The sequence below is a fragment of the Acromyrmex echinatior genome, chromosome 5 (assembly GCF_024713525.1).
Source record: "Acromyrmex echinatior isolate Ae372 chromosome 5, ASM2471352v2, whole genome shotgun sequence".
In the NCBI taxonomy this organism is placed as follows: Eukaryota; Metazoa; Arthropoda; class Insecta; order Hymenoptera; family Formicidae; genus Acromyrmex; species Acromyrmex echinatior.
In genome coordinates, this window is record NC_141856.1 from 7087232 (window position 1) to 7100570 (window position 13339).

Here is a 13339-nt window from a genome sequence, read left to right on the forward strand (position 1 = left end):
TGCAATGCGTATTAAATTCGTACAAGTTGCAAAATAACTAACGTTATTTAAATATTTCTAAATTAAGAGATGAGACAGATGATGAGATATTCGTCGTACACACGCATTATGCACGTATAAAATGTATTATGGATGAAATTCAATACAGTGCATATTTGAGAAGAATTGAGGTGAACTTGGCAAGGAAAGAAATGTGCTCGTGTATATTGTCGGAAAAATTATGTTAATAAAGGAAACGAGAAAAATAATCTGACAACATGACAATCTATTAATTCATTTATAAAAATTGTAGGAACGGTAATAATTTAATATTGATTTTTCTTTTTATTATTTAATAAAAGTAATTTACATGCTACCATATTTTATTACTATAGTAATAAAGAAAAAGTAATATATGTACCTTTCCTTTAATATTTTTATGATATTGTTTAAACGTAATTAATAAAGGACGTTAATTAATATTGTTTGATGTGGCCTCGAAAATTTATGCTCAAGAATACGTATATGTTTCAGAAATTACACATCGGTTTCAAACAGCTCGAAGAGAAGTCCGGCAATTGTTACTGCAATATTTGTTGCCCTGGTTGCATAATATGGAACTTGTTGATCCTAACGTACCGCCGCCATCTAATCCGTTGAGTTATTATCAGGTGAATGAAACTCATTATCGTCAGCTTTGGAATAGCAGCGCTACAGAAAATTGCATTTTACTTCGAAATTCTGGAACTCTGTGCTTTTACTTTTTGGACGTAGTTAATAGAGACAATAGAAATAATATAAGAAAGTTAAAATAATAATATAATTGACAAAAACATTTATCGAAAGAGATATTTTTATATTGCGATATTACGTTACTGTTCAAGAGCTGATAATATAGCAAATTCATATTAATATAATTATATTAATATAATAATTCATAATCAATTTATATTACGTTTGTCTGCTTTGGTCTATTTTTATTTGTCTATTTTGAAATATTAGGCAAATAATTAGTTTTTAATAAAATGTATATTTATTGCGTACTTTTCTACAGCGGTAATTCCCAAGAGCCATTTTATTAATATTATATTTATTTTATTTTATTTCGGGAATTAATAGTTTGTTATTGTTTCATTTGTTTGTTTGTTGTTTGTGGAAGTTGATGAGATAATTGAGCTTTACAACTTTTAATTGAACTTTTATTGAACGTATTTTTGATGCATAACGAGCATAGTTGTATATTTATAAATAAACAATACAATTGTTTATTGTTAGAAGAGAAAATGTACGAGCGCTATAAATATGCCGAATATTTGATATCCTCACATGCTAAATGGACTTTTCACTTGATTTATAATCTACGTTATATTTTCAGTATGTTGTTGGACATAATAAATGATTTATTGTTGACAAAAGGGCAAAAAGAGAACTTGGAGGCGCCGGGTATCGATCCCGGTACCTCTCGCATGCTAAGCGAGCGCTCTACCATCTGAGCTACGCCCCCTTGTATGCAGTTCTGTAGAAAGAGCAATCAAACTCGAATAAGTGATCTACTTTCAGTGAAAGGAGCCAAAAAGTAAAATGATATTGGAGGCGCCGGGTATCGATCCCGGTACCTCTCGCATGCTAAGCGAGCGCTCTACCATCTGAGCTACGCCCCCATATGATCTGGATCGCTGGCAGGATTGTTTTGTATCACAAATGTGGTCCACTTTTGATAAAAGGAAGCAAAAAGTGATCTTGGAGGCGCCGGGTATCGATCCCGGTACCTCTCGCATGCTAAGCGAGCGCTCTACCATCTGAGCTACGCCCCCCGTATGATCTGGATCGCTGGAAGGATTGTTTTGTATCACAAATGTGGTCCACTTTTGATAAAAGGAAGCAAAAAGTGATCTTGGAGGCGCCGGGTATCGATCCCGGTACCTCTCGCATGCTAAGCGAGCGCTCTACCATCTGAGCTACGCCCCCCCCCGTATGATCTGGATCGCTGGAAGGATTGTTTTGTATCACAAATGTGGTCCACTTTTGATAAAAGGAAGCAAAAAGTGATCTTGGAGGCGCCGGGTATCGATCCCGGTACCTCTCGCATGCTAAGCGAGCGCTCTACCATCTGAGCTACGCCCCCCATATGATCTGGATCGCTTGCAGAATCATTTTAGATTAATGGTTGTGATCTAATTTTAGGAAACAGTTGCATCTATAATTTTGCATAATCTTAGAATTCATATTTATCATTTGTGCAGTAAAAAAACGAATTATATTTCTGTGATATATGTCATTTTCATGATCAACCTTGAAAATTATAAATAATTTATCTTTGAATAGAAGCAATTTTGTCTTTAAAAATTTTAATATAAACGGTCTTGTTTCCTATCTTATTGTTTATAAACGCGCGCTGAAATAATGCGTTACTCTCGATACATATCGGTTATTGCGAAAAATTATTGCTAAGGTCTCGGTAGTCTAAAGGCTCAGGACGCTCGCACGGAATGCAAGAGATCCGGGTTCGACTCCCGGCCGAGGCAATAAGTTTATTACAGTTTTTTAAGATTAATTTGGGGAATTTTGGGGGGATTATTACATTTCAGATTAATTGCGTTAATGTCGACAACCATATCGACACGTAATTATTATTTCTGAAATTAATTCATTCGTTTGAATAATATATATATTAGTTCAACATCTTAATACTTAGACCGTAGTGGCGCTTCGGATTGTAATGTTATTTAAAAATTTTAATATTTTGTATGCAAAATAAACTTGTTTCACACTTTCGGGGACATTTTCATAGATTTTGTATAAAAATAATGTTTCATTATCCTAGACATGATAATTTTATCCGACTATTATGTACTAAAAGTAATATTAATTCCCGAAATGAATAATTTAGTAATAAATTTAATGGCTGTGGGAATTAGCGCTGTAGAAAGTGCGCGATAAATATCAATGTAACGTTTAGTCAAATATTTGACTTTTAATTAGAACAAATAGTTACAAAATTTCAATAATCGCTTGTGCTCATTACATTGATATTTATCGCACTTTCTACAGCGCTAATTCCCACAGCCATTAAGTTTATTACTAGATTAATTATTATGTACTAATTTTCGACGAGATGAGGTAATTCCACAAGTTTGGTATTGCGCTGGTATCTCTTTGTTATTTGGGAAAATAGAACATTGTGGATAGAATCCGAACGTTGAATATGAAGAGCTCGCAGAGAACTGTGAATACCTGAGCTGTGTACTGATTTCGACGGACTTGCAAATGCATCAATATAACAATCGCGTTTGCACGTGCAACGTGAAAACTCATGATAAAACACAGTAAGAATAGTTAATTCCTTTGCAAGAAATAGACGCTGTAGAATTTTGATAAGGATATTAATGTACAAAATATACAATCTGGTTTCGATAAAAATGTGAATATTAATACGTTGTAAAATATACAATAGTACTATATAGATAAAAAATTAATATACGATCGAATGATATAATAAGTTCCCATAGAAATGAAGAATTCTCGCGACACAAGCTATCACCAAAAACAAGCAATTTTAACAAAAATATGGTGAAGTTTGGACGCAAGTAGAAAGATTGATGCTCTCTAAGGTTGGATACGATTTGAATATCGTAACATCATATTCAATCGCACATTATATTTGAATATCGTAATATTTTTTAATTAATAACAAATGATATAGCTGTAATATTAGAATATCTGATTAGGATCCAGCATGCGGAAACTGTAGAAATTGTAAGTTTATACTCGAGATCTCTCATCGTATCACGCGATTATCCAATGGTTATCAACAATCGTAATTCTCTTGATTATAGAATAATCTTAACACATAAATCGAAGTTCTACTGTGCTATTCTATTATCCACATGATTCTCTTGATTATAGAATAATCAAGAGAATCACGTGGATAATAGAATAGCACAATAAAACTTCGATTTACGTATGAGAAATGCCTGGATCAATACCCAGTGTCTGCAAGATATCTTCTTTTGATAATTTTGCTTATTGCAATCATAAGAGTTCTCTTGATCAGTTCTATTGCGAGCATCGTAATTGAACGATCGATTAGAGTAATATGTCGAGACCGTTGAAAAGAAAGTTCACTTAAAGGAGAAAGAGCATAAAGAACGTAACGATCATTACATTTGTCTTCCTTCGAACGATGTTATTCAATTATTGTTGATGATAACCTTGATCATCTTGATGGGTAGACGGACGAGACGATAGAATTGTAATTCAGATGATTATATCGAGAGCTCTTGTGTTGGACACGCAAACCAATATCATAATCGATTTCCGATATTCTCGCTTTTCTTTTAATACCTTTACAATTGTTAGCAGTAGTAACAATATCGTGATATGTAATGAATGATCGTTATCTTATTATTTTGTAAACAATCCTGTTTTTTAATCAAGCGTGGGAGGATATCAAAGTTAACGAACTATATTTCGCAACGCAGATATTTTTTATCCTTTATGGAAAGCTCTTTGAAAAAACATTTCCCGATTGAAAAATTTTAAATTTAAATGTATGTTTTCTTTTTTAAAATATTAATTGTTTTAAAATATGATATTTTCTATTATAAAAAAGAAAAGATATTTTAGAATAATTAGAATTTTATAGCTAATTATGACTTCTCATTTTTTAAGTATTTCCTCAGAAAGGTTTTGTTTATCCGGACAGAAAATATTTTTTTTATATTCCCGCAATATTTCTTAATTAATTTTTTCCAGTATTACACGAGCGATGTAACACGTGGAGGAACGCGCAGAGAAGGCTGGGGCAGCGCAGAAGCGACGGAGATGGTGCTCAACAATCTCTTCTATATCACAGCGAAGTTCTCGGACGAACATCCTAAAGAGACAGAAGAGCTTTGGGCGACTTTGTGTAGTTGTTGGCCAAACAATCTTAAAGTCATAATCCGCTATTTAATTATCGTCTCGGGGATGGCACCTCAGGAGCTGCTACCATACGTGAGTGAAACTTTTAGGATAGCTTTATTTGCAGCGACAAGGCAGTAATAATAAAAATTGAGAGAAGGAGAGAAAGAAAAACATTTCCATATATACATTGATTATTGCGAAGAATATTACTAAGGCCTCGGTAGTCTAAAGGCTTAGGACGCTCGTACAGAATACAAGAGATCCGGGTTTGATTCCCAGCCGAAGTAATATTTTTCGCAATAAATTTATTTACAGTTTTTCAGCACCTTTCTAATAAGATGTCTGATTGAGCATCAAATTATTAAAACTGTTTGTCAATTTAATTCGTAATATTACTACAGTAGTTTAATTGCATTTATAAATCCAAAAAACCATATGATATACAGGGTTGACCATATTCGACGGAAAGATGTTTTTTTTTCAATCATGGGAAAGAGATGTTAGATCGAGTAACGACGTTTCCCATGATTGAAAAAAAAAAACATCTTTCCGTCGAATATGGCCAACCCTGTATATACATATGCATATATAATATATATAGTAATTCAGATTAATTATTTAAGCATTAAAAATCTAGCTTTGACCGTCATTACTTTTATTTCTTTTTGTTGAATAAAAATTGAATTGTTAGGCAAAGCGTGTGGTATTGTATCTGGCACGAGCCCGTCCGGATCGTCTTGTTGACGAAATGATGACAGAGTTGGAAACGGTCGAAACTCTGAATTGCTTGATCGAGCGGACTGAAACGCCGCCCTTTTACCGGCTTACTAGTATGAGAAAAGCCTCGTCACACAGCGACGCGCCCGCTGCCGATCCTGCCAATCCTCCCCGTGATCTCGGCGTCGAAAAGGGTACCATCCATACGAAAAGGCACTCCGGAGAAGATCCCGTCAAAACCGGGTAAGTATTGTAACACTTGTTGAAATATATTATTTAATTAAAATTTAAAGGTTCCCTAATTGTATCTCTTAAGTTCATTTTTTACGAAAGTAGAAAGAGATGTCTGAGGACAACTAATTTTGTGAATATAATCATTCTATGCAAGAATTCTAATTTATTTCAAGATTTATTTGAAATTTTCTGCTACAGCTCAAAATCTGATACCGCGCTTAGAGCACTTGCGGGATTTCAAACTCCAAGGGCAGAAAAGACAAGGACTGCGAGCGGTCCGCCAGTTCTTCCAGATGATCTATCAACTCCGACGACGGAAGCCGAGGTATATTATTCTATTAAAACTTGATTTATCGTTATAAAAAGTTAAAGTCTTAAAATTATGTAGTTAAAAAGTTTTGCTTCTTTTGTTGACAAGGTAAAAATATATAAAAGCTTGAGAAAGCACCTAATGCATTTTAACAGGACAGTCCAATTTGAAACATTAATATTGTTTTAGTTAACTACTGACGAGTCTTGTTACGCTGCTCGTAATGGACCGGTCGGGGTGAATGGAAAGATGCCGTGCGTCGATGAGAAATTCGATATTCCTCAACCGCATCCCTTGCCAATGCCAGAATATGGCGGATATTTCGCTCCTCTAACTGAATACTTGCCCGACAGCTCTCAACCGATAAGCGGATTTCACAGGTGAGTGCAACCTACGATATTTCATTTCGCTAGATATGATGTGCATTAATAATCTGATTTTGTTATATAACCCTTCAGGTGTAACATCGCTGTGATGTTGCTTACCGATGTGGTCATCGACGGAATCCAGCTCGATTGGGCCATACATGTTCCCTTGATGCTGCACATAGTTTTTCTCGGTCTAGACCATTCCAGACCGTTGGTGCGAGATCACTGTCGTTGTTTGCTGCTGAACTTGCTGGTCGTGCTTGGCGACCATCGTGATCATCTCGGCGTGGCGCGCGTGTTGCTCGCCTCGAAGACGGAACAATTGGGATTGGGATTGTCCACTCCGACTCTACCAGTGCTGGAACACAATTTTACGGAGATGGATCCAGAGTTTGATAGTTATCTGTATGGTCCTCCTGCAGTTCCACCTCCCACAACACCACCACCATCATCTTCACCACCTCCACCCTCTTCGCCACCGCCTCCTCCACCTCCTCCACCACCGCCTCCGCCACCACCCATGCCTCCCGATTCTTCAGCATCTCCGCCAGCACCTCCGCCACCTCCGCCGCCACCTCCTCCTCCACCGTTGCCGTCTTCCTCGGTTACGGACGGTACACCTACTCATTCGTCTTTGTCGAATTCGACATCAACTCCACCAATGTCGATGAATCACTCGAATCAATCGACAACGGATGACAGTAAAGATTATGGGAATTCTCACTACGGTAAGATGTACTACATAAATTTATTTTTATTTTGTATTTAAAAAAAAATTACAAAAATATAAAAGAAACGATTTTACAGAACCAGCGGTATGCAATAACTGGCCGACTGCAAGCGGAACGGCGACGAATGCAGTGCCGCCTGTTATTGTAACGCCAGAGGACACACATAATTGGACTGGTCCTCAACCGGGCCCCAATATGCCAATACAAGACGTCATTAAGTCCTTAATCAATTTCTTAGCGTCTAGGTATGCACATTAATTACATATTCGGAGAAATAAAATAAAAAATTTAATTATTATGTTTCTTATATTATATTATAATTTTTATGGTAGGACAAATCAACCGCTTTGGAATTATGAGGATATGACTGCCAAAGTATGGTGGGTGCGTAGCGCTGAGCAACTCACGATATTATTGCGGCACGTGTTACGTGTCTTCAGAGACTCCTTACCTCACGCGTTAGTTAGTCAGAGATGGGCACAAACGGCACTGCAATTAGGACTCTCTTGTTCATCCAGACATTATGCAGGAAGATCGTTGCAAGTTTTTCGAGCGTTGCGTGTTCCCATAACGTCTAGAATGCTGTCTGATATCTTATCTAGATTGGTGGAAACAGTTGCTGAGCAAGGCGAAGACATGCAGGTATCAATAATTTTCTTGTTGAAATAATTACTTTTATTTTAAAAAATATAATTGAGAATGATTTTAAAAAGAATTTTAAGTTGATTAGTATCTTGAATATTTATGGGATTATAATATTATAATTTTCATGTGCATTAGGGATATGTAACAGAGTTGTTGCTAACGTTGGAAGCAGCTGTTGATTCGCTTGAGTCAGACTTTAGGCCTCTTGATTTCATGAAGGAAATCTTTAAATCGACGCCTAATTTGAATAACAAAGATCCTGTATCGGGAAATGTAATCGGAGGGAAGCGTAGTCCAGGTGGAAATGGATATCCAACTGGACCGCACATGTTTTCTCACTTAAATCAAGGCGGACATACTAGAAGCACTAGTTACTCGGTTAGCTACTGCATGAAGAGATCCAGCGGCGGAAATTCCGCGACCAGCGATATGAAAGGTTACTATTTGATACTTCTTATATTGTATTTACAATACTTGTTACAAGATTTCCAAGTATAAATTTTAATTCTAATTCATTGATTTTGAACGAAAAATTTTGTCTATAGAACTGGAGAACAGAACTGGCGGCAACAAGTATCCTAACTCGAACTTGTCGAGATCAAGGTCAGCACAGTCCTTGAAATTATTAGGTGATTCCGCCACGCAGGATGACAAAATGACAATACTAGCACAATTGTTCTGGCTGTCAGTATCCTTGCTTGAATCAGATTATGAACACGAGTTCCTTTTGGCATTGCGGCTACTCAGTCGCGTGCTGCACAGGCTACCACTCGATCGACCAGATGCCCGGGACAAGGTTGAGAAACTGCAACAGCAACTACGATGGACTTCGTTTCCCGGTGTACACGCACTGTTATTGAAAGGATGCACCAGTCCAAATACATACGAACCAGTCGTTACACTGCTGTCTCAATTCACACCTCTATTAGATCTGCCAGTCGTCGATCCGACGCAGAGCCTCGCATTCCCGATGAATGTTGTATCATTATTGCCTTACATGTTATTAAATTACGAAGACGCTAACGAACTTTGCATTAGAAGCGCCGAAAATATTGCGCAAGTAAGTCTTTTCTTTTTATTGATTTTCTATCACATTAACGCATAAAAAGTATACAATTATCAATTTATTTACTGAAATATATTTATTTATTAACTCTTTTTTTCTTGTAGGTAAGCGCGGAAAAGGGAAAGAAATTAGAGAATCTTGGTACTGTAATGACGTTGTACAGTCGGCGTACTTTCAGTAAGGAAAGTTTCCAGTGGACTAAATGTGTAGTGAAATATCTTTACGATTCTTACGCTCATCTTAGTTTCAACATGCTTGCTTTCCTTGTGGAAGTACTGGAGAAAGGTCCAAGCAGTGTGGCATTGCCAGTACTCAGTATTATACATTGCATGTTGCATTACGTGGATTTGGCGTCTCCAGCCGCGCAACCGATCAATACTGAACTGTTAAGAGTGATTTCTAAATATGTTGAGGTAAAGATTTAAATATTTAATTAGCTTCATAATCGTTTATCAAATAAATAAACTAATGTTTTAGGGCACTCAATGGAAAGAAGCGTTAAAAATCTTGAAGCTTGTAGTAACAAGATCATCAACACTCGTAGCGCCGCCGACTTCGATGCACGGTTCATCTTGGGATTCTTCGCTATCATCACCACATCCTAGCTTCACCGATACAGAGATATTTACCAAAAAAGAGCTACCGGGTAAATCGACATTTCATTTAAATTAATTATTTTTATTTTCCCTGAGTGTACATTATCAATTTTGTTTTTTTTTTCCTTTGCGGCATGCATGGTACGGATGATTTCTTGCACGACACCCAGATTGCGATAAGAACAACAATAATGATAGATAATCTTTTCCTAAAATAAAATAATTATTTTTTTAAACCAAATATGCTTTGAATTATATTATACTTTCTTAAGTATATGTATTACTTATGTTTCTATGATTATTTGGACTTTTGTGTATCTTTGAAATCTTTTTAACTAAAATATTTTACAAAATGTAATAAAAAATGTGTTCTATTATTATTATGTAGAAATATAGATATTATTTTTATTAATCATCTTTTTTAATATTTGTAATATTTTATCTGTTTTATTAATAGGAAGAACAATGGACTTCACGTTCGATCTGTCTCAAACACCAGTAATCGGTCGACGTTGGCTAATACGTCAAGGTACTGAAGAAAAATTAATCAGTTCTCCACGTTGTTCGTTATCTCTATCACCGGCTGAAAATAGTGCCATTGCCGGTTGGAAGAGACCATGGATGTCACAGGTATAATTATTAAAAATATCAAACAAGAATCTATTATGATTACAATAAAGATTTAATTAGAAATTGATTGACATTTATAGGCAGAAAATTTAATATATTATGTATAAATTATGCATTCATGGTATATAATCGATTTTTTTCAATAGGGTCGTGTCAGGGAGTGCTTGGTAAATTTATTGACGACATGTGGACAAAGAGTTGGTTTACCAAAGAGTCCATCGGTACGTTTTTATTTGCAGACGTTTCAATTATTAATTCGAGTAGTGTGTCCTATCCTATAATCTATCCTAATATAATACATATGTATGTGTACATTTATATGTAATTATATATTTTATTCTGAATTTTCTTAAAACACTTATATTTTGTAAATTTCTTTCTTAAGAAATAAATTTATATAAATATAGGTATTTTAAAATAAAAAATAATGTAATTTTATATAATATATATACATATGTATATATGTATATATAATTAGTAAACATGTGATCACATCAGAACATGCCGTAGCATGCTTTATAGCGGAAGGCGGGTATATTTTTCGAGCATTCTTAATTTATTACAACTTCAGAAAATGAAGTTTAATCGACTTATGTTCATCTGACATTTTTGGGGCTCTGGAGTCACCGCCTGAAGTATTGATATATAATTAAGAATCACCCTGTACATCTTACAAAAAACAACTGACTCTCATTACCCCTTTCTAGGATGAGCACATTAGTTCAATGACATTGTATAGCAAGGTAAAGGGTTACTTATAAATGCCATCTGCACACCCACTGTAATTCGCAATATTATAAGTAATTAAGTGCAATGTTTTTTGAGTCTTTTTTTCACGCTTCAAGTCAGCTTTATAAAGTGCTTTCACTCGCACATTGTTACAGGAGTAATAAAACAGTTGTGTAAGATATTATGAAGTGGTAGTAGAGTATAATTTTGCAGCACAGTCATCTGGGATCTATATATTATCTTTTCATGCTTTGTCGTCTATTGTATGTGTGATCATATGAGAAATTATCTGTATAAATATATAATAGAAATGTTTTTGCATATTCTTGATGATTGTTGGATACATAAATTCTATAATCTGACGATGTATTATGTGTTATCATTTGTTTTGATATAAAACAATGTATGTTGATTGTTCGCTATTATGTACATATATGCAGGTGACTCCCTTACGCTATCGCATTAGTTGTTAATCTTTTGAAAACTTGGTATCATGTGGCTATTTTTTATCTTTCAACATTACATCCTAATTTAGCATTATTTTCTTTATAATTAAAATTTATATATATATTCTTTGATATTAATATAACTATAACTATTTATTAGAGTGTGAAGGAAAAATTGCGATAGTTCGAGAGCACTTTGTATATATGACTAGTATTGTATAACACACACACACACACACACACACACACACACACACACACACACACACACACACACACACACACACACACACACACGTATGCACATTGTAGAATATCTTAAGCAAATTCACATAATCAGTCAAAATTGAGATATTTGAAGGCAATTACAAATTGAGAGATTTAATTGAGAAGCAGCAAAATAAATGGATTCAATAACGTTGAATAATATTTAATGTCATAGTAATCTTTTCTCTTTATCTATAAAATACGAAATATGTTGTAGCTACTGATTTCATATTCATGAAATTGTCATTTATGTATTTGCTTCTAATCTCTCCAATTTCTTTATTTACATTTTTTAATATACTATCAATCACTTTTTTAAATTCAGGTCATATTCAGTCAAAGTTCGGATTTGATGGAAAGGCAATCATCCATGGCTTCTTCAACAGAGGAGGTTTCTGGTGCGAATAATGATTTGAGTGGAGGATCCAGACGGGATGACGAACAGTTTGGTGTATTTAAGGACTTCGATTTCCTCGAATATGAAAGTGAAAGCGTTGAGGTAAGCCTATAATTCATTACGCTTACACTTTATTACTTTTGAATGGAAAATATTGATTTCAATTTTTTCCGTTAAACTTTACAGGGCGAGAGTACCGACAACTTTAACTGGGGAGTTCGACGTCGTCCTCTTAGCGAGGGAGAAGAACGAGAACCTAGTTTGCGACAGTTCGAGGAAAGTTTAAGCGAAAAGACACCATCATCCAGCAAACACACTACGCGGGTAAATATGTAAAAAAAAATTAAAATAAGTTTTATTATACATATATAATTTATGTTCTTTATATACTTTTTATCTTTTTAAATTATTTGTTTATATATATTAATAAAATTCTGAATGTACATAGCGCGGTGTCACCGAAGAATCATCAGACGACGAGGCAGGATCAGAATCACCCTTGGATGAGGTACCAGGAGGATCTGGAACAGGACAGGAGGCAAACAGCATCCCGGGAATGTTCCCACCGTCTTCTCTATCGTTGATACCTAGTCGCACGCGTCACGATTCATCTACAAGGTCTGACACATCGTAAGTTTCTGTATGAAGATCTTTGGAAACGCGTATATTAATCGTTTTATTTGAATTCTTCATCTATAGTGGCTCGAGCGCGGGAGATCTCGGCGACGTTACGCCTTGCAACGCGTCACCGAATTTGTCCGCGTTGATGCCCTTCCGACAAGTTGTACGAGACGACGCCGAAGAGATCTGGAGACAGCAAATTCAAAGTCTCATCACTCAAGCTCCGTACAATACTTTAAGCTTCTTCCAGTTGCTGAGCAAGATCTTGAGGGTAAGCTATAAAAAATATAATTTATTTTATTAAAATAGAAGCAAATGATGAGATAATTGTTATTTTTTCCAAAGAAAATTATTAAAAAAATCGGTGTGTTTCAGGATGTGAGCAGTAAGTCTGTCGGTCTTACACGCGAGGCAAGTGCTTTGCTTTCTAACGGCAGCTCGGCTTCAGCTCACTTAGGTTGCTATTTATCTGGTCATGCCGAGTTACTTAGTTCTAAAGCTGAGCCGCCTCTAGTGTGGTTTTCAGTGACAATATTCGCGAATCAGCGACTAAACGAGACGCTACGCTTTGGAATGCTGGAAGTTCAAGAACATTTAGAAACATTTTTGGATAGGAAGGATCATGCTACGGAAGTAGGTTTTGCTAAACTTAATAATAACTATTTAAAACAGATAATTATGATATTTGTTTTCCTCTC

General features: G+C 35.4%; 1 protein-coding gene and 5 non-coding genes across 14 annotated transcripts in view; 1 reads left to right on the top strand and 5 right to left on the bottom strand.

Annotated features, from left to right (window-relative positions):
• The window catches only part of fry (microtubule binding protein furry), a 37126-nt gene that overhangs the window by 22606 nt on the left and 1181 nt on the right, over positions 1 to 13339 (top strand). For 5 of the 9 annotated variants that reach the window (XM_087406665.1, XM_087406664.1, XM_087406666.1 and 2 more), the window contains 20 exons: positions 514 to 650; positions 4735 to 4974; positions 5576 to 5844; positions 6034 to 6160; positions 6335 to 6525; positions 6604 to 7241; positions 7321 to 7489; positions 7577 to 7886; positions 8025 to 8325; positions 8435 to 8949; positions 9060 to 9368; positions 9433 to 9601; positions 10009 to 10181; positions 10328 to 10402; positions 10889 to 10924; positions 11949 to 12122; positions 12207 to 12344; positions 12469 to 12650; positions 12720 to 12912; positions 13017 to 13274. In XM_087406665.1, the coding sequence (XP_087262791.1) occupies positions 514 to 650; positions 4735 to 4974; positions 5576 to 5844; positions 6034 to 6160; positions 6335 to 6525; positions 6604 to 7241; positions 7321 to 7489; positions 7577 to 7886; positions 8025 to 8325; positions 8435 to 8949; positions 9060 to 9368; positions 9433 to 9601; positions 10009 to 10181; positions 10328 to 10402; positions 10889 to 10924; positions 11949 to 12122; positions 12207 to 12344; positions 12469 to 12650; positions 12720 to 12912; positions 13017 to 13274 (4604 nt within the window). Of the gene's footprint in view, positions 1 to 513; positions 651 to 4734; positions 4975 to 5575; positions 5845 to 6033; positions 6161 to 6334; positions 6526 to 6603; positions 7242 to 7320; positions 7490 to 7576; positions 7887 to 8024; positions 8326 to 8434; positions 8950 to 9059; positions 9369 to 9432; positions 9602 to 9721; positions 9893 to 10008; positions 10182 to 10327; positions 10403 to 10888; positions 10925 to 11948; positions 12123 to 12206; positions 12345 to 12468; positions 12651 to 12719; positions 12913 to 13016; positions 13275 to 13339 lie in introns of those variants that run through there. The other 4 variants (XM_011061392.2, XM_087406672.1, XM_087406668.1 and 1 more) reach the window with 3 other exon arrangements.
• On the bottom strand, positions 1411 to 1483 carry TRNAA-AGC (transfer RNA alanine (anticodon AGC)). Its single transcript has one exon. It is a non-coding gene; the product is annotated as a tRNA-Ala (tRNA).
• On the bottom strand, positions 1568 to 1640 carry TRNAA-AGC (transfer RNA alanine (anticodon AGC)). Its single transcript has one exon. It is a non-coding gene; the product is annotated as a tRNA-Ala (tRNA).
• On the bottom strand, positions 1721 to 1793 carry TRNAA-AGC (transfer RNA alanine (anticodon AGC)). Its single transcript has one exon. It is a non-coding gene; the product is annotated as a tRNA-Ala (tRNA).
• Positions 1875 to 1947, bottom strand: TRNAA-AGC (transfer RNA alanine (anticodon AGC)). The gene has a single exon. It is a non-coding gene; the product is annotated as a tRNA-Ala (tRNA).
• Positions 2032 to 2104, bottom strand: TRNAA-AGC (transfer RNA alanine (anticodon AGC)). The gene has a single exon. It is a non-coding gene; the product is annotated as a tRNA-Ala (tRNA).